Genomic DNA, 25,890 nt, shown 5'->3' on the forward strand with positions numbered 1-25,890 from the left:
TAACATCTTTCAATTGCATGTTTGGTCCACAGGATGGCGCCTAGCAAGCAAGTCCTGTACATTGCATATTAAAAGTTGTTGCAAGTGCACTCACATGTATTTTTTGTGTAAAAGAGACACACACACACACACACACACACACACACACACACACACACACACACGCTCAATGGAGTATAAAATAAAGACCGGGGCAGTTCTCTCACTGGAGTCTCTTAGAGTGGAGGCTGCCCTTGCTAGCAAGAAGTTCTGTGTGTTTCTCTTCTCTGAGTCTTTACTGAAGAAGTGTTTTATAACATTTTCCTTAACAACTGACATGTGTTTTTTGTGTAAAAGAGAGAGAGACACACACACACACACTCACACTCACACTCAGCGGCTCAGCGATGAGGGAAAAACAACAGAAATCAGGATAGATTTTAATGTCAGGAGATGCCCTGTGATGCTGGGGCCATTGTGTAAGATTGGAATGTGTACCAGTGGCTGGTGGGTGGTCCTTGAAGGTCCCGGGAGGAGGCGGCGAGGAGGCAGCGGGTGGCTGGGCTTGAGCTGTGGATCAGGGACGTCATTAATTCTGCCTGGTGCTGCGTGTGCCCTGTGCAGCTTGGATGTCTGCCGCTGACGCTCTGTGGTTCCTGTTCTGCTGATCTCCTGGTCCACACACGGCTTCAGGGTGCACTGTACAAGGGAAGAAGAAATGCATCATTGGTTACCAAAATAAAACAGTGTCTTTCTGCCTGTGTCATTCTGTTTGGTTTCTTTGAGCGTTTGTTTCTTAAATACACAGCAAGTGTCACTCTCTCTCTCTGTCACACACACACACACACACACACACACACACACACACACACACACACCAAAGCAAACACACCAAAGCGCACACACACACACACACACACAGACACTGTGAGGTCTGCAGTTCAAAATTTGAATCTCAGAGCTTGGTGTTTTTGTCTCCCTCCAGTGGACAAATGCAGGTATGATTAGGGTTGGTTAGGTTAAGGGGATTTAGCCAGAGCTTGACGGAATAAAATGGAATAACTGGGAAAGTAAGTGTCGTAGAGGGATGAAAGTGGTGTCTACGTGGGGATTTTCTGCCGCTCCGCACGCGCTGGTGAAGACCCCATGTCGATAGCACCAACGGTTCTGGACTTGGTGTAAATGGGTCCAAATTTGACGGAATAAAAAGGTCAAAGTGGCAGATAGGAGTGTCCGATCGGGCCGATTCCACCACCACTGTACTCAGCAGGCCCTGCCGGGTCGTTAGACACGCAGCATGGCAGGGATCGGTGACATAACATGTAGCAGTTTCCCTTCACAGAAGCGTCTGCAGCAGGTGGGTGGAGGAGGAGGCAGCAGAACCAGGCCTTTGGAGCACTGTGTCATCTCCTGGTCCTGATGCTTTGAATCTCCCTCTCTGTCTGTCTGTCTGTCTGTCTGTCTGTCACACACACACACACAGAAGCTGGTCAAGTGCTGTGCAACTGGGATTGCACCTGTCGTCCACAGGAGGGCGCCTAGCTGGGAAGTCCAGTACATTCCATATTAAAGTTGTTGCAAGTGCATTTTTTGTGTAAAAGACAGACACACACACACACACACACACACACACACACACACACACACACACACACAGTAAGGTCTGAAGTGCAAAATTTGAATTACATTCCTTTGTATCTCTCCCTCTCTCTCTCTCTCTCTCTCTGTCTCTCTCTCTCTGTCAACACACACACACACACACACACACACACACACACACACACACACGCACACACACACACGCTCAATGGAGTATAAAATAAAGACCGGGGCAGTTCTCTCACTGGAGTCTCTTAGAGTGGAGGCTGCCCTTGCTAGCAAGAAGTTCTGTGTGTTTCTCTTCTCTGAGTCTTTACTGAAGAAGTGTTTTATAACATTTTCCTTAACAACTGACATGTGTTTTTTGTGTAAAAGAGAGAGAGACACACACACACACACACACACACACACACACACACACACTCACACTCAGCGGCTCAGAGATGAGGGAAAAACAACAGAAATCAGGATAGATTTTAATGTCAGGAGATGCCCTGTGATGCTGGGGCCATTGTGTAAGATTGGAATGTGTACCAGTGGCTGGTGGGTGGTCCTTGAAGGTCCCGGGAGGAGGCGGCGAGGAGGCAGCGGGTGGCTGGGCTTGAGCTGTGGATCAGGGACGTCATTAATTCTGCCTGGTGCTGCGTGTGCCCTGTGCAGCTTGGATGTCTGCCGCTGACGCTCTGTGGTTCCTGTTCTGCTGATCTCCTGGTCCACACACGGCTTCAGGGTGCACTGTACAAGGGAAGAAGAAATGCATCATTGGTTACCAAAATAAAACAGTGTCTTTCTGCCTGTGTCATTCTGTTTGGTTTCTTTGAGCGTTTGTTTCTTAAATACACAGCAAGTGTCACTCTCTCTCTCTCTCTCTCTGTCACACACACACACACACACACACACACACACCAAAGCGCGCACACACACACACACACACACACACCAAAGCGCACACACACACACACACACACACACACACACACAGACACAGACACTGTGAGGTTTGCAGTGCAAAATTTGAATTTTAGTGCATGGTGATTTGTCTCCCTCCAGTGGCCCACGGCAGGTATGATGAGGCTTAAATGATAGGTTATGGGGAAAAAGCCAGGAGAGGATGGGACAAAAGTGGAATAACTGAAAAAGTAAGAGGTGTAGAGGGCTGATGTTGGTGTCTAGGTGGGGGTTTTGGTGGGTGCCGGACGCTGTGGCGAAGAAGCCACGCCGATGGCTTCTTCGGTTCTGGAGATATGGCGAATCGGACCAAAAAGGATGGGACAAAAGGGTCCCAGTCGGAGAAAGGAAGGTGCAGAGGGCCTGGGTCCACCACCACTGTACTCAGCAGGCCCTGCCGGGTCGTTAGACACGCAGCATGGCAGGGATCGGTGACATAACATGTAGCAGTTTCCCTTCACAGAAGCGTCTGCAGCAGGTGGGTGGAGGAGGAGGCAGCAGAACCAGGCCTTTGGAGCACTGTGTCATCTCCTGGTCCTGATGCTTTGAATCTCCCTCTCTGTCTGTCTGTCTGTCTGTCTGTCACACACACACACACACACACACACAGAAGCTGGTCAAGTGCTGTGCAACTGGGATTGCACCTGTCGTCCACAGGAGGGCGCCTAGCTGGGAAGTCCAGTACATTCCATATTAAAGTTGTTGCAAGTGCATTTTTTGTGTAAAAGACACACACACACACACACACACACACACACACACACACTGTAAGGTCTGAAGTGCAAAATTTGAATTACATTCCTTTGTATCTCTCCCTCTCTCTCTCTCTCTCTCTCTCTCTCTGTCAACACACACACACACACACACACACACACACTGTAAGGTCTGAAGTGCAAAATTTGAATTACATTCCTTTGTATCTCTCCCTCTCTCTCTCTCTCTCTCTCTCTCTGTCTCTCTCTCTCTCTCTCTCTCTCTCTCTCTGTCAACACACACACACACACACACTCACACACACCAAAGCACACAGACAGAAGCTGGTCACAACTGCTGTGCAACTGGGATTGAACCAGGGGGGCTCCCTCTGCTGGCTCAATGCGGTACAAAGTGTCAGAAGCTGTTAGATATCTGCTTTTGACAATCAATTGCACCTGTCGTCCACAGGAGGGCGCCTAGCTGGGAAGTCCAGTACATTCCATATTAAAGTTGTTGCAAGTGCATTTTTTGTGTAAAAGACAGACACACAAACACACACACACACACACACAGTAAGGTCTGAAGTGCAAAATTTGAATTACATTCCTTTGTATCTCTCCCTCTCTCTCTCTCTCTCTCTCTCTGTCTCTCTCTCTCTCTCTCTGTCAACACACACACACACACACACACACACACACACACACACACACACACACACACACACACACACACACACACACACACACACACACTCACACTCAGCGGCTCAGAGATGAGGGAAAAACAACAGAAATCAGGGTAGATTTTAATGTCAGGAGATGCCCTGTGATGCTGGGGCCATTGTGTAAGATTGGAATGTGTACCAGTGGCTGGTGGGTGGTCCTTGAAGGTCCCGGGAGGAGGCGGCGAGGAGGCAGCGGGTGGCTGGGCTTGAGCTGTGGATCAGGGACGTCATTAATTCTGCCTGGTGCTGCGTGTGCCCTGTGCAGCTTGGATGTCTGCCGCTGACGCTCTGTGGTTCCTGTTCTGCTGATCTCCTGGTCCACACACGGCTTCAGGGTGCACTGTACAAGGGAAGAAGAAATGCATCATTGGTTACCAAAATAAAACAGTGTCTTTCTGCCTGTGTCATTCTGTTTGGTTTCTTTGAGCGTTTGTTTCTTAAATACACAGCAAGTGTCACTCTCTCTCTCTCTCTCTCTGTCACACACACACACACACACACACACACCAAAGCGCGCGCGCACACACACACACGCACACACACACGCTCAATGGAGTATAAAATAAAGACCGGGGCAGTTCTCTCACTGGAGTCTCTTAGAGTGGAGGCTGCCCTTGCTAGCAAGAAGTTCTGTGTGTTTCTCTTCTCTGAGTCTTTACTGAAGAAGTGTTTTATAACATTTTCCTTAACAACTGACATGTGTTTTTTGTGTAAAAGACAGACACACACACACACACACACACACACACACACTCAGTAAGGTCTGAAGTGCAAAATTTGAATTACATTCCTTTGTATCTCTCCCTCTCTCTCTGTCTCTGTCTCTGTCAACACACACACACACACACACACACACACACACACACAGTGAGGTCTGCAGTGCAACTGGGATTTAACAAGAGGGGCTCCCTCTGCTGCAATTGCATCTGTGGTCCACCGGAGGGCGACCAGCCGGGACGTCCTGTGCTTTGCATATTAAAGTTTTTGCAAGCGCATTGACATGTGTTTTTTGTGTAAAAGAGAGAGAGACACATACACACACAGAGAAGCTGGTCAGCTGCTTTGCAACTGGGATTGAATCAGAGGTGCTCCCTCTTCTGGCTTTTTCTTATGCACACTATTAAAAAAAGTTGGGCGCACCCAAATCAGCGTTCAAAGATTGATGGCTCCCTGTCAGAGCACTGGCTATGAATTTCAGATCGATCAGGCCTTAACTTGACAAAAAAGTTATCAATCGTTCTTTTCATCTTTTCTCATTGCCCACGGTCAGTTATATCCACTTCTGTCGGTCCTAGGATATTCACAAGGCCTGTGTATCATCACTGATTTCTATAATCCACTTGATTCCGATTCACAAGGTCCAGATTCGATTTGGTGCAATTTTTACTCAGAAAGTGAGAGATCTTATAATTCTGATCATTTATCAGTACTGACACTAAACTTTATCAGAGATGTGACCATCACAGCACATGCCGTTGTGTCAAAGTAACTGAGAATAAAATAAAATAAAAAACATAAAGGAGATTTTCCTGGCATGGATTTTATAGCAGATAACCTTAAAAATATTCTGCAATTATACCTAATTTGAAAAAGTTTACATTTCTTCAGTATTAAACAGCAGAAATTAAGCTTTCTTATCCGACGTCATTTAAGTACAAAGGAAAGAAAAGACAGCGGCCGCCAGCGCTGTAAACAACGGTAGACTGATGGGTAATAAGCGAATGAGTAATGCAGAAAACACATGTTTGAGATGGGAAACTTTTCTTGAAGTTTCTCTCACAGTTCACGCACAGCTCGCTGTGCGTGAACTGTGGGTTTTATCGTGTTGGAAGCAAAACAGCAAAAGTAAGAAGGAATTAAGGATGATATTAGCCCCCACGCCGACTAAGCTAATTCTGATGCGTCGGTCCGCTCTGTTTACGTCTTCGTGTGGAATGCGTTTCCTGCTCTCATTTGCTGGTTGTTGTTGAAATAGTTTTGTGAGCTTTAACCTGAGATTCTGGCGTTTCTGGTAAAACACATTTATATTCATTCAATTCAGGATTTAATGAATCGATATCGCTTCATTCAAGCTACTCACCTGTCTATATCCACCTCCACTTCCAGCTGGACCACGGACATTTACTGATTGGTTTAGACCACGAAGGGGAATCACGTGTGTCTGTTGTTGATCACATGGACGTCTGTGGCAAATTTTACAAACACTTCTCATAATGAACGAACTCAGGAGGTTCAACGTTCCAGCGGTGAGCTGCTCTGTGCCACTTCCTTGAATATTAGCTGGGGAAATCAGCCAGATCAGCAGCAGGTGGACACAATCACACAGGTGCGTGGGCCAAGAGCGAGAGCCCGTAAGGATCTCCACCCAGGCAGAGAGGAGGAGGAGAGACAAAGAAAACAAAAACGAACAACAAGAACAACAAAACCTGTAGCCAGCGTGAGCGAACCAGAGAGACACGGGGACCGTGACACATTTTCCCCACCAAGTTGAAGTCACTGATTTTGCTGTTCCAGACTTTTGGACTGAAAGTGAACAGCGGGTCCTGACTCCGCGTCCGTGGTAGAGGTTGACTGTCATGTTGTGTAAAGGTGGCATCCTCCTGCCCTCGTAGGAGTTTTTTGAGCTGTGGATCTAAACAGCTTTTTTTATTATTATTTTTATTTTTGCTTTGCCAGACTTCTACAACCTCAACTGAAAACTGTACGCTCCATGGTAATCCGCTGTTACTGGGAAAATATAAGTCAATGCAGTACTGTGTAAATACAGGGAGTTTATTGAAACACAAAGAACTTCAACAAAGCATAGCATGTTAAACCATGCAATCTGAATGGGAAAAAAAGCCCCCCCCCCCCCCCCCCCAAAAAAAAGTGGCATTTAACATGATGATATTCTATTGCCTTCTGGGGGAGGAGGTGGTGCGCTCTTTCGTTTTTTCGCCTCTTTGGTGCCGCTCTCCTTCTTCTGTTTATTGTCCTCCTGTAGCTGTAACAAAGAGGGACGAAATAACAAAAAAGAGAAACATATTTGTCAAGTAATTTTACCCCCCCCCCCCCCAAAGTGGCATTTAACATTTAACATGATGATATTCTACTGCCTTCTGGGGGAGGGAAGGAACAGCGGTTTTTCTTTTGAGTTTATATTCAAGTTTTCTCCTTCTTGCCCCCTCTGGTGTACAATTTCTTCCTTTTTCCTGTTTAAAAAGAGTTCATATATTTTGTCATTTGACTGTAAGCAGTGCAAGGAGGAGATGCTCGCTTTTTGCATGACAGTCTGCCACTTCAGCCTTCCCTTTCTTTATAAGGCTGGAAAATACTTCAGACCCCTCCTCAGGCAGTAAGGGGCCTGAGGTGGGGTCTGAACTGTGGGTACCGGTATGAGGAGAGAAGGGGCACAGGACTGGATGGTGGGTTAAGGTTAGGATTTGGTTGGGGGAGGGAATTGCTAAAAGTCCTCATCTCGTCTTCAAATCCCTTCTTTCCTGTATTAATGAGAATCCTGCGACAGTCTGTTCAGACCCCTCCCTGACTGAGGAGGGGTCTGAACCGGGTCGGGTAGAAGCTGGAGTGGAAAATGGGTTAGGGTAGAAAGGGAAGGGTGACAGACAGTCACACAAAAAGCAAGCATCTCCTCCTTGCACTGAAGTGGCTGCAATCAGCTGGAGGTCCAGGCTCCAGTGGATGAGGGTACAGGTACTCAACAGGTACAGGGGGCAGCCACGGCATGTTGGTCATGAACTGTTGAGATGGAGATGAATGGCTGCTGGGGTAAAAACCAAACAACCCAACTATGGAAGGCTCCTCACATACCCTCGAGGATACTGGGCAAACCCCACTCAATGAGGGCACCTCAAGAGCCGAAAGAAACATCCAAAATTATTGTTTTATATTATATTATATTATTTTATATTATATTGTTTTATAAAAAAGCAAGAAAAATCTTTTCATTTCAGACTGTTGAGGCACACTTGGTTGAGTGGAGCTTCAGTGGCACTGTAAACTATCTGAAAACACATTCACTTCAGTAATTATAATCTTTTAAATGGAAGTAGATCAAACAAGCAACAAGAAAAACTACTCTCGTTCAGTGTAACAAAAAGCACTGTAACAGCTTCATATAGCAGAAGCTTCTCCTGACCACTGGAGCATAGCTGATTCTATAATGAACAGAATAAACAATTATTGAAAGAAGAAGAACTTATTTCTGTCCAAAGGACCTACTGAGCATTGGAACTTAAGAAAGGTGAATCACTCCTCCCACTTTTCCAAGGCTTATGGGGATGGCTCATTTACACACTGGTTCCACTGTTCTAACATACACATTGCTGCTCTACTAGTCGAGTGAATGTTGTCCTTCTGTGCCGAATATCACAGTAGGAAGTGCAGGAATCTGTTCATCTAAACCTGTAATAAAGTTGTTAAGATCCAACATTGTGGCTTGTTCTTTACAGATAAGGGCCTTAGAAAGATTGCTGACTGCTCTGCCTTTAGTCCCATTTTCAGCTCCATCACTGGTATTCAGTCCAAAGTTATAAAACCAGATTTTCCACAGGGTGCTTTCTCCAACTGGGCCTCACCGGGTGGCAACATTTCGCTCATGGAAATCTGTCGATCTGTACCCCTCTGCTTTATAGGACGGAGGAGTCTGTGCACATAGGAGTCACCGATGATCACAGATATTTTCTTCACATGAAGATTCCAGTCCTGCAGTTTCCTCTGTGTGTTGGGGTCTCTCGTTGGAGTGCAGACCTGTCGTTCTGGTGAGGATGGAAGACAATAAGAGGAGGAGTCCTCTGTTATTCTTGTTTGGAGGCAGGTCTGCACACAAGGTTTCAATCTGTGTAGGTTTGTGAGTGTAACTCAAAGCTGTATTGTTTCAGTGAGGGGTTGACACGGTTATTCAGCTGTGTCGTTTCCCTGCTCACCTGTGGCTGTTGTTCTGGTTTACTGGGTGTGTCACTGCTGGTGTGGTAGCTGGATTCCAGTCTGCTAGCTCGGCTATAACCACCGCCTGGTTCTGGTCCAACGACTCGGGCTGGAGACGGCGGCCCAGGTTCCGTTTCTCCCAGGATGCTGCCATCTCAAAGGGGCCTCTCTAGAAAACTGAAAACAAATTTTAAACTCATACTCTATGCTTTGGTTATAATAGTCATGAAGGATAAAAATTGATCTCTGAGCTGAGTTTTTAGCATCTCCTCAATTAGAGTCTGTGTCCTTCTATTGAGATAGCTGGTTTAATCAAAGTTACTAAGTTTGTGGTTATTTTTATTCAGAGATTGATGATAACGGTCTTCTGAAACATTTTTCTGATGATCAACCGCTTTAATAAGTCTGTAAATTTTGCAAACTTTAATAAAAAAAGTGTGGATCATCCGATTGTACTCTATTCCTCCGAGGTTCAGCTCTTTCATTCAGGGTGGATTTTACATACCGTTTGTCTCTGGCCACTCCTCGTTAAAATCTCCGATCTCCACCAGTCTGTACAAGGTAACAGATCATGTTGTTTTTTCATGTTAGGCTTCTTCTGGGTTAGGCCTTCCTGTTGCTCATGGTGGAAGATGGGTGCCTTTGTTGACCTAGGAGGGATAGCTGGAGACAGGTATTCTGAAATTGCCTTCTTTATTTTTTTTAACGTAATTTGAGATGGGCTACGTAAAAGGTATTTGCACATACCAAGGCAACTCTTTGGATTCCCCGTCCATAAACATCCGACAGTTCTGAAACATGGTTTTTTCCACACAGAGGATGGGAGAGGAGGAGGGGTGAGGAGGGGAGAGATGGATGGGGAGGGTTCTGTGGGTTCATAAAATGGAGGTGGTCTGGTCTGATGGATTCCTCAAGCAAACGTGTCCGGTGGCAGTTTTATTTTCACCTAAATAACATTTGGGTGGGAGGAATCGGATCCAACGCATGGCTTCTTTTTAAACAATTATTCCCCGTTGTTGTAGCCGTTAACTTTTTAAGTGTCATGAGGGACTGGTTGTCTTGTATACTGGGCTGCGGAGCAACCCAGGCCTGCAAGATGGCATTGACAGTGGGCTTGTTGGTGTGCCATTTCTCCTTGTCCAAAGCCATCTGCACACGTGCAGGCTGAGGTGGGTAAAAGTATTTTCATTCTGAAATACATACAAAACAAACAAAGCAATGCAACAGAAGAGGCTTCTACTGAGCTTGATGCTGACTCAGCCATAGCATCCCCAGGTTCAGTGCTCAGGTATCTGTGGTTTTTAATGCATGCAAATTAATTAGAGCCAAGAGAGATGAAAAAACCAAAATACAAGGGGCGAACATCTCTGACATACAGCAACATATGTGGCTGACTGTTATGAGTCCAGGGTTAGGGTTTCTCTGTCAGATCAAAGAAACAAATCTTTCTTAATATGCTATTGATCCAGTTAGGTCAAGCACTCACCTCGCTTTCAGGCGTTTTACATCTAATGATGGGTTGGACAGTGGGACCCCACATTCTCCTAGGAAGAACTTGCCCCTGTCATCGCTGCCAGCAATTTGATTTTGCAAGGACACTGGACGGATGTTCCTAAAATAGCAGTCCAACAACTGCAGAGAAAAAAAGGAATCAATGTTAAATATCTCATAAAATCAATTCACAAGGTGCCTATAGAGCAAGAAGAGAGTCGCTGCTGAGAATGAATGACTTACTTGTTCTTCCTGGCTGGTTATCTTCAAGTTACCACTCAGCTCAACACCATCAGCTACTGCTTTCCGCGCCATCCAGTCCTCTACCTGTGTATGTAAAAAAAAGGTGTTGGAGCTTAAAGAAATACAGACTTACATCAGCTGTCATTTCACTTATCGTGCACTTTGGTTGTTGGTGGCGCACTTACACAAAGTTCTTGAACAGCATTTCCTGTCAGTCCATGTTGTAAAATCAGGATGGCCTCGCAGTACTGTCTGAAGGTAGTCATTGCATATGTGGGGATGCAATCACCGCCTGAAAGTCTTGCGTGGAAATATTCAATATCCTTCTTGGCCACGGCAAGAATTTCCTTCTTATCAGACCTATTGCAAATGTGACAGAGGTAAGACATTATTGAAAGTTTGTATGTGTCATCCAATATGTGGAAGTGGCAATAAGGTCATCATACCTCGCTGTTGGCACAACTGTCGAAAACGCTTGGGGACTGTTCGTGATGATAAATCCACGTGTTTGAAGGCGAGTGCAGAGTTTAATGCAAGATTCTTCATCCTTGCAGTACTCCTGGAGCTCTGAGAAGTTCCAGACTCTACCTTCATTAGAAAACAGCTTCTGTGAAGCAATGGCTCTGGAAGCTTCTTCCTCACATTCCTGTGGTGTGCAGTCTTTCAGGCACACTCTGCTCAGGTCGACACACACGACTTCAGGAGGCACTGTACAAGGGGAGAAAAGAGTAGTCTGTTGCCACAAACAGTACAATCGCCTTCTGCGTCTGTCATTCTCTTTCGTTTGTTTGAGCGTTTGTTTCTTAAATACACAGCAAGTGTCACTCTCTCTCTCTCTCTCTCTCTCTGTCACAAACACAGACAGAAGCAGGCACGTGGGGGGGGGGGGGGGGGGGGGGGCTAGACGGGCTTGAGCACCCGCCCCTTTCCTGATGGGTGCCCAAAGTGGCCTTTTGTTGAGGCAACTTTTAAAAAAAATTATTTTTTTTTGTGTGTGTGTGCGTGTGTGCGGAGTCCTGTCTGTGCCCCTCAACAATAATATTTAACTAGTAATCTGGCTTGCATCAGTCAGATGATCACATTTAACCAATGATCGCCCTTGACGGCAGAACGCGCTGGTTACAAGCCGGGAACGAGCTCACAAATAGCACGCGCATTTTTAGCGGTCCGGAGCTGTAGGAGAAACACAAGTTAACTCAGAGACACAGACTGATGCGACAAAAACCAGTAAGTAGGTGTACAGCGTACACTGTAGTGTGTAGCACCCAGGAGTATTGGCTTATTACGTACACGTTGGTAAGTTGTCTTGTTGCAACTGACGAACTGAAACAAATGAGCGTGCTGTGTGTGCAACAGCGCGACAAACATTACCTGTCCTTGTATTAACTGCACAGGTAGTGCTGGTCACAGCTGCTGGCTACCTGTGCAAGGCTGTCATGGGTCTGTAGCTTTGTCCCCGTTTTAGGGAACATATTTAGTTTTAAAGTAAGTTTTCGGGCTTTTCCTGCCTTTCTGGAGGGATTATATTTCACTAAAAAACGATCTAATATGGATGTTCACTTAATTATGCATTATTATAATTATAATATATTTTTTTAAAAAGCTGCATTTTAAAGAACATACATTAAGAAGCAGATTATATTAGATTTATATTTTAAATACGACAACATTTGGATTTTACAGCAGTAAAATTATTGTATCTCTACAGTTTAAACATGTAATAAGCTTTCCCCCTCCACAGAGTGGATAGTGAAACAAATGGAATCATCATAATGACATTATTTCATATTTATTACTTCCCCCTCCTCATTGCTTTATTATTGTAGCTCTAGTAATAAATAAATATGTAAGGATTCTGGATCAGCACAGTGATGCCCATAGTATATACAGTATTCTGAAGAAGGTCTAAAATGTCACTGTGTGTGCATGTGTGTGTTTTATTTAGATGGATTTTTAAAAAATAATATTACTCATGATATAACATTGTCCAGACATGGCTGGTAAGGACATGAGGAGGAAACAGTAGGAGCTGTGTGAGGCTACTAAAGGCAGGGCTATAAAATTTTTCTGTCATCATTTTATTATAGATTAAGTGCAAGAGTTGTGGATAATTAGATTATTATGACTGAATGACTGAATGTTGTGTAAAGCGCTTTGGGGTCCTATGGACTGGAAAAGCGCTATACAAATGCAGGCCATTTACCATTTACCATAAGCGCATTGTCCGCGGGTAACAACAGCAGGCGGGCAGGCTCGGTCGGGTTTATAAGTGTCCAAGATTACATGTGCAACCTTATCACCGACGTTTAGAAGCGATCTGCTCTCGTTTACTATAAAACTAAGGGACTTGGGCCCTGTGCTTCGTACGTCGCTTACTACATCCAAGATTAAATGAAACATCCAAGACCAAATCATCGCGCTAACTCTGAGCTCGCTATTCCGGTTCCCCGAACACACCTGTTGTTGACGATTAGTATAGCTGGATGAAGTAATGTGAGATCACTGGGTGGCCCAACAGGGGCTACGCATCGATAGTAGAAACATTGATCGGCAACCCTTTGATTGGTCGGCGAAAATGTCGAAGGAGCGCGCTCGGTATTTTTCGGCAGCAGAGCAAGAACTCTTGAGTGAGGGATTTCAGGAGTTTCAGAGTTTAATTAAAACGCAAGGGAACACTGCAAAGGCTGCAAAAGCAAGGAGAGAGGGCTGGCAGAAAGTTGCTGACAAATCAAACTCGTAAGTAATTCAATAATAACAATAATAATGGAGTGGATTTATATAGCGCTTTTCAAGGCACCCAAAGCGCTTTACAATGCCACTATTCATTCACTCTCACATTCACACACTGGTGGAGGCAGCTACGGTTGTAGCCACAGCTGCCCTGGGGCAGACTGACAGAAGCCAGGCTGCCATATTGCGCCATCGGCCCCTCTGGCCAACACCAGTAGGCGGTAGGGTAGATTTATCATATCACACCATATTATCCAATATTATATTACATTATATTATATTATAATATGTTATATTATATCCCCTTTCACATTAGAGCCACAACAGGACCCACTAGAACATGGGAACAAGTAAAAGTGAAATATAAGAATATTCTACAGAATGGTAATATTTATCACTTATATTGCTTTTAGTCTCTTGGAAAGAGACCCTGGAATACTCTGTTTGTTTGTTCATAACAGCAACCAAGAAAAGGGCAGAGCAAAAAAAAAGACAGGTGGTGGTCCTGCACCCCCTCGTCAACAAGTTGGTTAAGTGAATAATACCCTCACGGGAAAATCGATATCTCTCTATGAGCACACTGTCGCGCTGAGCTAAAGGATCCTGTCTGTCCCGCAATATACGCTGAATTCTGAGGACTCTCCTTATCAATCTTGCACCTTCCGCAATGGGTTGCTCGCGTAAACGGACAGGACATGGCTGCGACAGACTTCCCAAATCCACCTTCGCTTTTATAGCCGTGGTCTCTCATCTTGATTACACGAAGTAATTTACAATTACTACTCTGAAATATGAATTACATCTGTAATAATCACATACATGTAATAGAATGTTAATAGTACATTTCCCTTTTTTAGGGAATGACCTGTATGTATCTGTGTGACATCAATAAAAGGATCAAGTGCTGCATTATCTTTAGTTACATTGATGTTATTTATTTATGGTGAAACAGTGGTGGAATATCGCTGTTGCTTTCGTATGAATGACGCGGACATACCTGCGTGGCCGCGATCTAATCCTGTTTACATAAAGTAAGCCTGCTCCCGAGCAGGTTTACGCTTACGGCTCTGTTGCTATGACAGCAAGTCCCGGATGGGCTTCGGGGAACCGAACGATCCAGGATCACGCGAAATCGTCAACAATCTAATCCAGCTAACTTACTTAGCGCGGTACGAAGAACAGGCCCTTGGTGACATAAAACTTATCGAGAAAAAGGTAAACAACATAGACTGAAAGGAAGTCGTCGTGACGTCAATCTTAAGGCGACAGCCTTAAGATTTAAAAACATTATTAAAAACATTACTTTTGTCGTAACCCTCTAATTCAGTGGTAATGTAAGAATGCTTATGGATGAGCACTTACCTCCGAAAGCGTTAGCGGAATGTTCACTGTGCACAATTTCACGCACGCTGAGTCCAGCCCTGTATATGCCGCTTCAGGAGCAAAGGTATTATCATCCAATGGCTGTTCCCATCGATCTCCGCTTCGCTCACAATTTGCAGATAATTGGTGTCTCTACATGATCGATTGACAGTGTGAGATGACAGAAGCTCCATTTTCTGCTCAATGCACGTCTATTTCCAAAGCAGTTTAGCTCAGCTTTCTATCAACGACTACTTCCGGGTCATAGGTCATTCAACGCAGCTGCATTTTAAAAATTATTTTGAAGGTAAAAATAAAATCTATTTTGCTTTTGGTCCATGCTTTTATATTTAATTTGTTTGTATTGCAGTGTGGCTGTCTGAGAGAAAATACTTTTGAAAGCTTTTGAATACATTTTAAGATTGAAAGTGTGTTTGTGTATTTTTTTTCTTTTTTTTAGGCATAAAGACCTTTATATTGTTTAAAAATATGAAGGTCATCGATAGTGACACACAACACCACTCTTTTTTCCCACTTTTTAAAGCAGAAAGACATGCTCAAAACCTGAATTTTTGGCTTGAGTTTGTTCAATGCTCAAAAATGAAAAAGAGAAGAAACAGGGCGCCACCTGGTGGACTAATAAAAAAATCACAACTCTAAGGCCCCTACCTCAAATCGTCAGTGAACGTGAAAAGATCACTTTTAAATTAATGGTAATGGTTGGGCAGTGAAAAATAGCGTTTATAATGGATTTCAATGGGCCAAAATTTGATAATATAATTTGTTTTGTGTAATAAACAACTGCAAGGATAGATGATTACAACGAATAGGTGACTAATACATAAAAGTAATACACAGATGAATAATGATTATGAGTTATGATGCGTAATCATGGGAACAAGCGGGTTTACAAACGGGAGCAGCTGATTAGCATTAGAAAAGCTGAAATAATACCTCAACTGAAGCCACAAAGCCTGAATAAGTTGACACAGAAGAGACTTCAGTTTCAAGGCAAGGCAGAGATCCTTCCTTCCCACAGTGATTGTGGTCTTCAACAACTCTTTGAAGACTTGATTAGTCTGAGCTGCAACAACACCTAATTTCCCTCTGGGATTAATAAAATACTACTGAATTGAATATATATAAAGAATACACATTATATTGAAAACATACATATATATGACCATACCCATTTCTTACAAGTTGCATGCGTAATTTATATTTTAAAGTCAGTTGATAAACTACACAAACTATACAGATATACTGTAATATATATATATATTTCTATTTTATAGGTGACTGCTGCAGAGGTGACCCATGTCTACCACACTGTAAAGCACGGTTTAAGTTATAACTCGGGTGACTGTGCACTCAAACTGAATGTACGAACGCTGAATGACTCCAGTATTGCCAAAAAGATGTCCTTTGGGAGGACGAAAGCTGAAGCAGTTGTCACAGATGTTGTGTCACCAAAGGCAATAGAAGAGGTGATCAAAAAATAGAACAGTGGTGCAACTTCACCATTCTCTCTTCACACTGATGCTTCAAATAAGGGAAATCGGAAGATGTTTCCCCTTGGCCTTGCAGTTTTTTACACCAGAGGCTGTAGTTGTCAACAAGATATTGGATTTTGTAAAAATCCAGATGAGTCTGCAGAGGGAATAGTAAAAATAATACAAAGCTCTCTTGAAAACGTGGGGCTATCCTTAGATCAGGTTTCTGCATTCAGTGCTGACAATGCAAATTATGGCATCCACAACTCAGTCCTCACAAAATTCAAAGAGACCAACAGTGAGATCCTTCGTGGCAACTGCCATGCACATATTATTAATAACACTGTGAAAAAAGTCCTGGACAAGCTCTCTGTTGATGTGGAAAATATTGTCCTCAAGATATACAGCTTCTTTTCCACCTCTGCCAAAAGGAGAGAGTCCCTGAAAGAGTTCTGTGAATTTTGTGACATTGAATTCCATGATATCCTGCGCCATGTTGTGACGAGATGGCTGTCACTCAACCCTGCAATCACCCGCCTGCTGCAGAACTGGGACCCACTGAAGTCATATCTCATCAGCATTGGTGAGGAATGTCCAAGGCACCTGAAGGAATTGCTGAAGTTGACAGAAGATGCTGCTGTAGTTGAGGGAGAGGCAGACATTGTGGAAGTCTACCTCCTCTTCTGTAATAATGTCATGTGTCTGTTTGAAGAAGTGGTGAAAAAACTGGAGAAGAATGTAACCACGTCTGTTGACCTCTATTCCATCATGGAGTGTTTCCTGAAAAGACTTTTTCAGAGAAGAGATAATGGGTTCTACGGGTACCTAACAAGACAAAAGCTCCAGCGTCTCTCGCCATCTGATGCTGATGGTGCCAGGCAGGAGTTTACAGCCTTCCTAGACACTGCCATCAGTTATGTCCGGAAGCGGTTTGACTTTTCAGAAGAAAACTGGTATTTCCACCGGCAGCCCATCTCTCTAGCATCTGTGAAGATTTCCTTTGATGACATGGAGAAGATCATTGAACGGCTTCACCTTGTTTAGCCTCACTGTGTACTGTTAAACTGTATATGGTTGAAGTGACAATAACGCCGACTTGACTTGACCTGGCTGGCAGGTAAGAAGAAAACATTTGCCAGTGAAATGATAAACCATGTTTTAATAGTATTGATGGTTAAAAATAAACAAATACAATTGATAGATAACATATATAAATAAAACCATAATCATTAACTTTGTTTGTAGTGTATATACACACGCATGCAATCTTTTATACACTGTTTTACAAATTCAAGGAGTTCATATACTTAATATAATGATGGATAAATACATAATAAATAAACTATACTTATTGTATTGTTTAAATGCTATACAACGTTATAAACATATACAATACATTTTTTCCATTTATTTACCACTGTAAATGTTCTATGTACCACTTAGGATTTATGTCAACTTCTCATCTCTATTGGCAGGTTAAACATCTCTATGGCTGAGCTTTATGAAGAGTGTGTCACTGCAACCAGCCTCCTGAAGCACCTCACCAAAGAATTCAATTCAATTCAATTCAATTCAATTTTATTTATATAGCGCCAAATCACAACAAAAGTCGCCTCAATGCGCTTCATAGAACATCAGGAGAAGGAAAAGTGGCAGTCCAAGGGAACAGCAGAGAAGTGGATGGAAATTCTTCAGGCAGCTGACCTCCCCAATATGCAGGCTGTTGTATCCTTTGTACTCAGCATCCCATGTCTTGCTCAGAGTTTTACTCTGCAATCCTGAACGACAAACAACTCCTAACTGCAGCAAGAGCTAAAAAAAAAACACAAATGGAAAAAGTAGTCTGTTTCCACATAATGTAGCATTGAGCTTGAGTTCATGAGTTTGTTGGGTTTTTTTTACTTCAACTTTCAGCTACAGTCAAGGCCTTTGAGGCACAAATGTTGTGTTTACAGGTGTTCCACAGACTTTTTTTTTTGCACTTTTCTAATTGCACTAAATGTGCACTGTTACAATAATGTTTTTCTTTCTATTGTTTTCTATTAATTTATATAATTTTAGTTTAAGCAGGACAGAGTTCTTTGTGTTAATTTTGTCATTTTGCACAAAAAGTGAAGCGTACCAGTCTTTCGTTTAGGAAAGATACCTATTTTATTGTGTTAATGTTATCATTTTGCGTTAAAAATAAATGGATAAATTATCATTTGTTTCCCATGTGTTCATATCACAAAGAATATGCATCTACTTAAATGAACTTCAAGTCAAATGGTTAAAAAAATAATGTCACACACAAAAAAAGAGCTAAAAAAATTCACCACACAGGGAAGGGTGAAGACAATTGGGCCACGAGGTGTCCCTTATTTATTTTTCAGGGAGTTGGCAACCCTACTTGGAATTGAAAAATGCAAATGACCAAAAATGGTCCCACAGACAAATTTCGTGTTTGTGTAATTTTAGACATTAAAGTTCTTCTTGTCAATAACTTTTTGAAAAAAGAAGTAAACCTCAAAACTTATTTCTACATTGAGAAACACCACCTATAAAAGGGCAACACCTCTCAGTTCACTCATTTTGGACCTAACATTCAGACCATCAACAGCTCTCTTCATTGGGGATTTATCTTCTTTGGACCTTAAGGTAAGTTCAGTAATTTTTGGTGTGTGTGTGTGTGTGTGTGTGTGTGTGCGTGCACTTACCTGCTGTGTGTGTGTTAGTGATGGGTTTTCCGGCTATCCTGGAGCACTTCTGTTGTCTTTTGTACGTGTTTTGAGTTTTTATGTCCTTCTGAGTTTTTACCTGCTTCTGAGTTTTTACGTGTTTTCACGTGTTTTGGAGTTTGTACATGCTTCAGCGTTCGTACGTGATTTGAAGTTTGTATGTGCTTTGTCTCTAGGGGCCACCGTAAATATACTCTTATTTATTCAACTTCTGTTGTCTTTTGTACGTGTTTTGGAGTTTTTACGTGTTTTGGAGTTTGTACATGCTTCAGCGTTCGTACGTGATTTGAAGTTTGTATGTGCTTTGTCTCTAGGGGCCACCGTAAATATACTCTTATTTATTCAACTTCTGTTGTCTTTTGTACGTGTTTTGAGTTTTTATGTGCTTCTGAGTTTTTACGTGTTTTCACGTGTTTTGGAGTTTTTACGTGTTTTGGAGTTTGTACATGCTTCAGCGTTCGTACGTGATTTGAAGTTTGTATGTGCTTTGTCTCTAGGGGCCACCGTAAATATACTCTTATTTATTCAACTTCTGTTGTCTTTTGTACGTGTTTTGGAGTTTTTACGTGTTTTGGAGTTTGTACATGCTTCAGCGTTCGTACGTGATTTGAAGTTTGTATGTGCTTTGTCTCTAGGGGCCACCGTAAATATACTCTTATTTATTCAACTTCTGTTGTCTTTTGTACGTGTTTTGAGTTTTTACGTGTTTTCACGTGTTTTGGAGTTTTTACGTGTTTTGGAGTTTGTACATGCTTCAGCGTTCGTACGTGATTTGAAGTTTGTATGTGCTTTGTCTCTAGGGGCCACCGTAAATATACTCTTATTTATTCACTCTACATAAAATGTAATAAACAAATCATATAAAAAAAAATCAACTATTCACAATTAAACTTTTAACTATTTAAATTTTCAGCTTTTTCCTTTTACAAATTTAAAGTGAAAACAACACAAAACACTGCAAACCACAACACAGTGCACTTACCTGCTGTTTGTGTGTGTGTGTGTGTGTGTGTGTGTGTGTGTGTGTATGCACTTACCTGCTGTGTGTGTGTTACCTGATTTTATTGTGTGTACTTACCCAATTTTTTTCTTTTTACTTACCAGATTCCACCAGCCATGGAGGATGTTGCTAGGGAGAACATGGATGGTTTGGCCACAGCATTTTTGAGTTCCTCCAGTGTTTCAGATTTCCTTACTGACCCAGAGATCCTCATTCCTCTGCAGGCCAGTACTATTGACAATGCTCATGAGCAACTAGATGCTCAGTTTGATTTCGATGGCATCGTTATCGAACTGAAATTCCTGGAAAGGTTGAAGCTGTTGTTTTCAAAGTTCAACCTTTCTCTGTACCGGATCCAACAACTGCGCAATTCTTGGCATTTAATCAAGAAACATTTGGATCTCACCAAGTTTTCCATTCAAGGCCTGGAAGTGCTACACAAGGTTCGAGGCATCGACCTTATTGAGCTGGACGAAGGTTATAAATTGCATGTTGTTGCAATTCCCAGATCCCTTGTTAAGGTGGACAAAGCCTGTCAGTCCCCGGGATATTTTCTCACAGAAACCATTGAACTCATCAATGGTATGATGGTCAACTTTGTGAAGAGTCTTAGAACCCTCCCAGTGGGAGATCTTGATCGACCCTCTGTACAGAAGACAGTCCTGCAGAACAAAGGGTACATGAATGTCCTACCTCAGGATCAAGAGTTCGTGCTTTGTACTATTGATCAGTCCAAGGATTTGTTGCTTGAACATCCGACATTGGATCTCCATTTTTTTGTTTACAAGTTTGGCCAAAAGTCACATGAACCACTCATTTTATCCAAAATCACAGATTTCCAGAATATCGTTCGGTGTTCTCTGCATGTGGCGTGCAATGTGATTCCAGATGACACCAACACCCAATTTTTTTGGTCTAGAGCTGGTTTACAGTTGTTGGTTGGGCCAAGAGCAACACTTTTCACCGCCATGTCCATGCACGAGTGTGCAAACTTTCAGACAGTGCTGGATCAACATGAGCTGGATGTTGCTCCAGCTTTGGCTAAAATTGCCAGTCTGCCGTTTGTCACCTTTTGGCAGTTTTACGTGTCCAGTCCACACACCCACTATCAATCAACCTTCCGACACCCAGTAAGTGGGTTGATAGTGAATTGTGGGCTGAGCCACCCCAACTACCAGAAAGCTATTCACACACGTGCGGAGGATTACTACGTCCACATGCAGGACCTTGCCATCAAGTCCAAATGCAACTACCCCTTGCGCATTGAGATGGTCCAGGGGCTGGATGAAGAGCATTTAGGAGAACTGAAGGAACCCATTCCTGCTCACTCTTTCTTCCGGATTCCTAATATCCAAAGGTTATTGGAGAACGTCCCAATGCTCGTACCTTTCCAATGGAAGGAGGAAGAGTTAAGCCTCCAGTCTGTCCTTTCGCAGTGTCTAACCCACATGGTTGAGGAGCTCTGGCAGCTGGGCCAACAGCACGAGGGCAAAGGTGGGTTTCTGCCCACGTGGAGAGCCTTTCAGCTAGAAATAGCACTAGAAGAGGCATTCCATGGACACCCCTTGTCTAACGTTGACATTGTGTATTCCTCTGCCCTGGGCACAAGTTCTCGGCATGAATTCAGTGCCACACATGTCCGGGGCTTCATGGCGCTTGGCCCTGCAACTGGGCCAGCAATTGAGGACACACCTCCCCCTTTGTTACACTGGACCAAGGATCCCCTACAGGTTCTTCGAGTTCGCAGGGTGTTTTCCCTCACATGTAACATGGGGTGTGAGCCTGCCATAGTTGGTCCCTCACTTCTCCTCCTTCTGCTGCAAGATATTTTTCGGCGAAATGAAGAGATCCCCGTCGCTGCGCTCCAGGGAGCCAAGTGCCCTGAGAATTTGAAGGGACACGTCAACCTTTCCGCATTGGTTGAGAACCTCGCCATAAGGGACTCTTTTCCAACACCTTTCACCTTCTCCAGGGCCAGGGTGCTCATTGAAGATTGTGGCAAAGATGTTCAAGAATGCCTGAAGGCTGGCTTCGTTGAAATGAAGATCAGGTGGTTCCCCGACTTGAAATTTCGTGATCTCCGGGGAACCCGTAAGGCAACTTGGAACTTCGTTGACTTTGTTGAAGTCCACAACGATGACCAACAGCCTTCAGTGGAGGCACAGTCATCAGCCATGGTTGGAGATATTGCAATGGAGATGGAGCGACGTTCGCTTTGCTATGCCCGGAATCTTGACAGATACAAGGAACATGGCATGCCATGGTTGGTCGATGTACTGAAAAGGCTTCCAAAACAGATCGATCCTGAAACTCAGAAGAAAATTCTCGTTCTGGTGAGTTCAGTTGGCCTCCTGATGAACCGGGATTTCGTATCTTTTGAGAAAATCAAGGATCTGCTACTCGAGCTAAAGGTCAGTCAAGCGGACCTTCAGAAATGTAAGATTCTGTCTACATCTCCATGTCAGCGTACGTTTGGATTCACCCTGTACAAACTGTACTACGACATCCCATATCGTATGGTGATCCAGCCAGTGCATCCAAAGAAGAAGCCTCCAACACTGCAACTGGAGCTTGATCATGTGGAACTTCCCGTCCTGCTGGAGGATGAAGAGCCTCAGGTTGTGAGCACAAGCGCAGTGTTCATCCCTGCCAATGTCAGCAGGCGTTGGTCAGACATAGAGATAGGCTTTGTGAACACGGACCCTTCAGTCAGGGTAAAGAATGCATATGCACAGTATGTGCGGGATTGCAAGGCTGCAGGCTTGTCTGCCCGGTCTTACCAGGCATTTGTCAAGAAAAGACTGCACTTGGTGTCAATGTTGGACAAATAAAGAATTGGTGTTACAGAATTCACCAATCCAGTGCTTTTTCAAGTTATGGTGTGATGAAAAACTTATTGTCTTTTTTTTTTAAACTAAGTTTTGATTTTTTTCCCCATGTTACACGAGTGTGATGCCATGTTACGGTTGTAAACATGTTTCCAAAATTGTTAATTTTACCTTGTTTGCTTTGAAAACGTAATTCTTGTAATCAAACAATAAATGTTCGCTTTGTAAATATATCTGATAATTCTGTTTTTGACATCATGTTCTGTTAAAAAATCATTGTTGAGATGAAAATAATGTATGTTATTTTTGTAAACATTTGTGAGAGAAAATGAAAAAAAAAAAGTTAAATTTTCTGCGTCTGTCATTGTCTTTCGTTTGTTTTTTAAATACACAGCAAGTGTCACTCTCTCTCTCTCTGTCTGTCACAAACACAGACACACACACAGACAGACAGACACTGTGAGGTCTGCAGTGCAAAATTTGAATTTTAGTGCTTGGTGATTTCTCTCTCTCTCTCTGTCTGTCTCTCTGTCACACACACACACACACACACACTTATTTCTGCACAAACTCGCCTCACCTGGGAGACATGAAAAATATTATCCATCTTCACCTTAATAGGCAGAACCAGCTGAATGGTAACAGGATTTAACTTTGCTTCCGCTGGGAAAGGACCAATAAATCGAGAATATAAACCCTTCATGCTCCTTTCAAGCTCCCCTACCCTGATACTATGTACATTTAAGATAAAGCTTTTTTTGTTTTCAGTAGAGCAGGGCGATATGGCCAAAAATATTTATCACGATATATATTTGAAAATTTGCGATAACGATATAACTGACGATATAATTGATGCGAGACAAAATACAACTCCACAACATTACTAGCGCAAAAAGACAACCTTCCATTTATTTTCACTTAAACAAGAAGCTGGTTTTTATGTACATTAAAGCTTTATAAAAATGTAACAGTGCAAATGCAAATTCCTTGCTGAAAGTTTAACCAAAAGGCATTTCCAGTAGAAATGGGCTGACATATCCTGAGCATAACCATGTATAATATCCACTGAAGTTAAAAAGAGGTGCTTTGCAACATTAAACTGCAGTGTGCAGTACGTATTTTTCGGACCGTAAGGTGCACGGGATTATAAGGCACATTAAGCGAAACAAAGCAGTCAGATAAATCAAACTTTATTAAACTCATTCTTCTTGCTTCCTCCACTTCTGTACCATTGATTCATTAATGTTGAATTCTCTGGCAGCTGCTCTATTCCCATGTTGTTGCAGTATATTAATGACTAACCTCGTATTGTGGATGGATTATCTCAGTTGTTCTCCTGACTGAAGTTTGGTCCGTTTACAGCATCCTGCCATGCGATTGCATTTGTCTCTAACCATGAAGAACCTTCACGTTAACTTTTATAAGTGGAAAAATGTTAGTGTTCGTCCTCCAGCTTCACTGTTTATGTTATGCTAACATAGCTGTGTCACTAGTGATCACGTAGCACATCATTATATACCAGCTAGCCCAACTTCAGTAACCCTACAAACGTCACTGCTGTTTAGTTTCCTGTCTTCATTTATGTTGGAAGTGATAGCAGAGCTGTACGTTTGATTTTTTTCAGAAATCTCTCAGTCAGAACATGCTATATCATGCTTAGGTAACTAGCGAAACTAGCGAGCTAACTTCCGCTAGCTTCCTGCTAGCTTCTAACTCCGTTAAATGGTAAATGGCCTGTATTTATATAGCGCTTTTCTAGTCCCTAAGGACCCCAAAGCGCTTTACATATCCAGTCATCCACCCATTCACACACACATTCACACACTGGTGATGGTAAGCTACATTGTAGCCACAGCCACCCTGGGGCGCACTGACAGAGGCGAGGCTGCTGGACACTGGCGCCACCAGGCCCTCTGACCACCACCAGTAGGCAACAGGTGAAGTGTCTTGCCCAAGGACACAACGACCGAGACTGTCCAAGCTGGGGCTCGAACCGGCAACCTTCCGATTACAAGGCGAACTCCCAACTCTTGAGCCACGATCGCCTGTAAATGTAATACATTTTGTTTTCATGGATGCCTGGAAGTTAAACTTCATAGTTACACCTGGTAAAGCAGCAATGCTGATCGTTTTATTAAAGATGAAAGAATTTAGACAGTTTTTAACTCTTAGTGATGCTGCAGTGTTCGTTTGACCTGAAGCATCACTAAGAGTTTAGGACCCAGATTACTCCCAGATTTAAGGGCATCTTAGTCCGACGGCCGCTTGCATGTTCTGCAAAAAAAATGTGCTTTGTCGTGTATCTGACGGACAAACACCAAACCAGTTCCACATCACTGAAGTTGCACCATTTTTACAAACCAATTCTGGTTCATCTGTTTCACTCAACAATCGGCCATGTGCGTATGAAAACAAAGGCACTGCGCATGCGCGTTTTACTCATATTCTATCGCGATATTTCATTTTCCTATCGTAGCCTAACATTATACCGGTATTACCGTGAACGGTATAATATGGCCCAGCCCTAGTTTTCAGTATATGTAAAAGTATGGCTTTGTTATTCTATGTAATAATTTCTGAAAAACCTTTAGGTATTTATTTTATAAAGTCCATTTTTTATAATTTCAAGTAACATACTAACAGCTTCACTGTTCACCTTTCGCTCTTATAATCTAGCCAACCTTTATGTACTTGAGTAAGAAAACGGTATCTCACTGTACGGTAACTGATCAGCCAGTATGGTTTTAGGAAATTTTGAATTAGGCAGAATGACATTTTCATTATTGTTTTTATTTTTTATTTATTTATTTATGTATTCATCTTTGCTTTACCACCCTTCTGAAATCTCAGCTGAAAACCATATTCTCCATGGTAATCTGTTGTTACTGGGACAGTGGAGGCTTGGGATGTAATGCCATCTTTTTACAAACTGTCATTTGGTATCTCTCCCTTAATTGCTGGTCATTGATGAGCAACACATCGATGCAGCTATCTGTCCTCCATATGTACAATTATAGAAACATACAGACACACAGACACCTTTTAAGCCCTTGTCCTCTGATCAGGTGTCCATGTAGCATTTACCTGGACCACTGTCACCAAACCACCTGTTTCATAATACATATAATGTTTAATCTGCACTGGTCACTCCACGTTA

At 42.9% G+C, this 25,890-nt stretch overlaps 2 protein-coding genes and 1 long non-coding RNA gene across 4 annotated transcripts; 1 reads left to right on the forward strand and 2 right to left on the reverse strand.

The window, feature by feature from the left end:
* Positions 1 to 407: 407 nt before the first annotated feature.
* LOC145419434 (uncharacterized) lies at positions 408 to 4,485 on the reverse strand. 2 transcript variants are annotated; one of them, XR_013900822.1, is made up of 3 exons: positions 4,086 to 4,485; positions 2,113 to 2,313; positions 408 to 1,441 (listed from the first exon to the last, which is right to left on the reverse strand). It is a non-coding gene; the product is annotated as an uncharacterized LOC145419434 (long non-coding RNA). The 2 variants fall into 2 exon arrangements; XR_013900821.1 differs by lacking the exon at positions 4,086 to 4,485 and having other exon boundaries at positions 2,113 to 3,528.
* A 2,212-nt stretch (positions 4,486 to 6,697) lies between these two features.
* LOC113009726 (uncharacterized) lies at positions 6,698 to 11,311 on the reverse strand. Its single transcript, XM_080287515.1, has 7 exons — positions 11,050 to 11,311; positions 10,789 to 10,963; positions 10,604 to 10,687; positions 10,356 to 10,501; positions 9,375 to 10,161; positions 8,869 to 9,046; positions 6,698 to 8,700 (listed from the first exon to the last, which is right to left on the reverse strand). Exons 2-5 carry the CDS (start codon positions 10,867 to 10,869, stop codon positions 9,903 to 9,905), a joined length of 570 nt encoding a protein of 189 aa, XP_080143641.1. The 5' UTR covers positions 10,870 to 10,963; positions 11,050 to 11,311; the 3' UTR covers positions 6,698 to 8,700; positions 8,869 to 9,046; positions 9,375 to 9,902.
* Positions 11,312 to 13,002: 1,691 nt separating this feature from the next.
* On the forward strand, positions 13,003 to 18,026 carry LOC145419435 (uncharacterized). The gene is made up of 3 exons (XM_080287514.1): positions 13,003 to 14,548; positions 15,991 to 17,305; positions 17,664 to 18,026. Exon 2 carries the CDS (start codon positions 16,261 to 16,263, stop codon positions 17,230 to 17,232), a length of 972 nt encoding a protein of 323 aa, XP_080143640.1. The 5' UTR covers positions 13,003 to 14,548; positions 15,991 to 16,260; the 3' UTR covers positions 17,233 to 17,305; positions 17,664 to 18,026.
* Positions 18,027 to 25,890: the final 7,864 nt, after the last annotated feature.

This window comes from Astatotilapia calliptera, chromosome 12, assembly GCF_964374335.1.
Source record: "Astatotilapia calliptera chromosome 12, fAstCal68.1, whole genome shotgun sequence".
Taxonomy (NCBI): Eukaryota; Metazoa; Chordata; class Actinopteri; order Cichliformes; family Cichlidae; genus Astatotilapia; species Astatotilapia calliptera.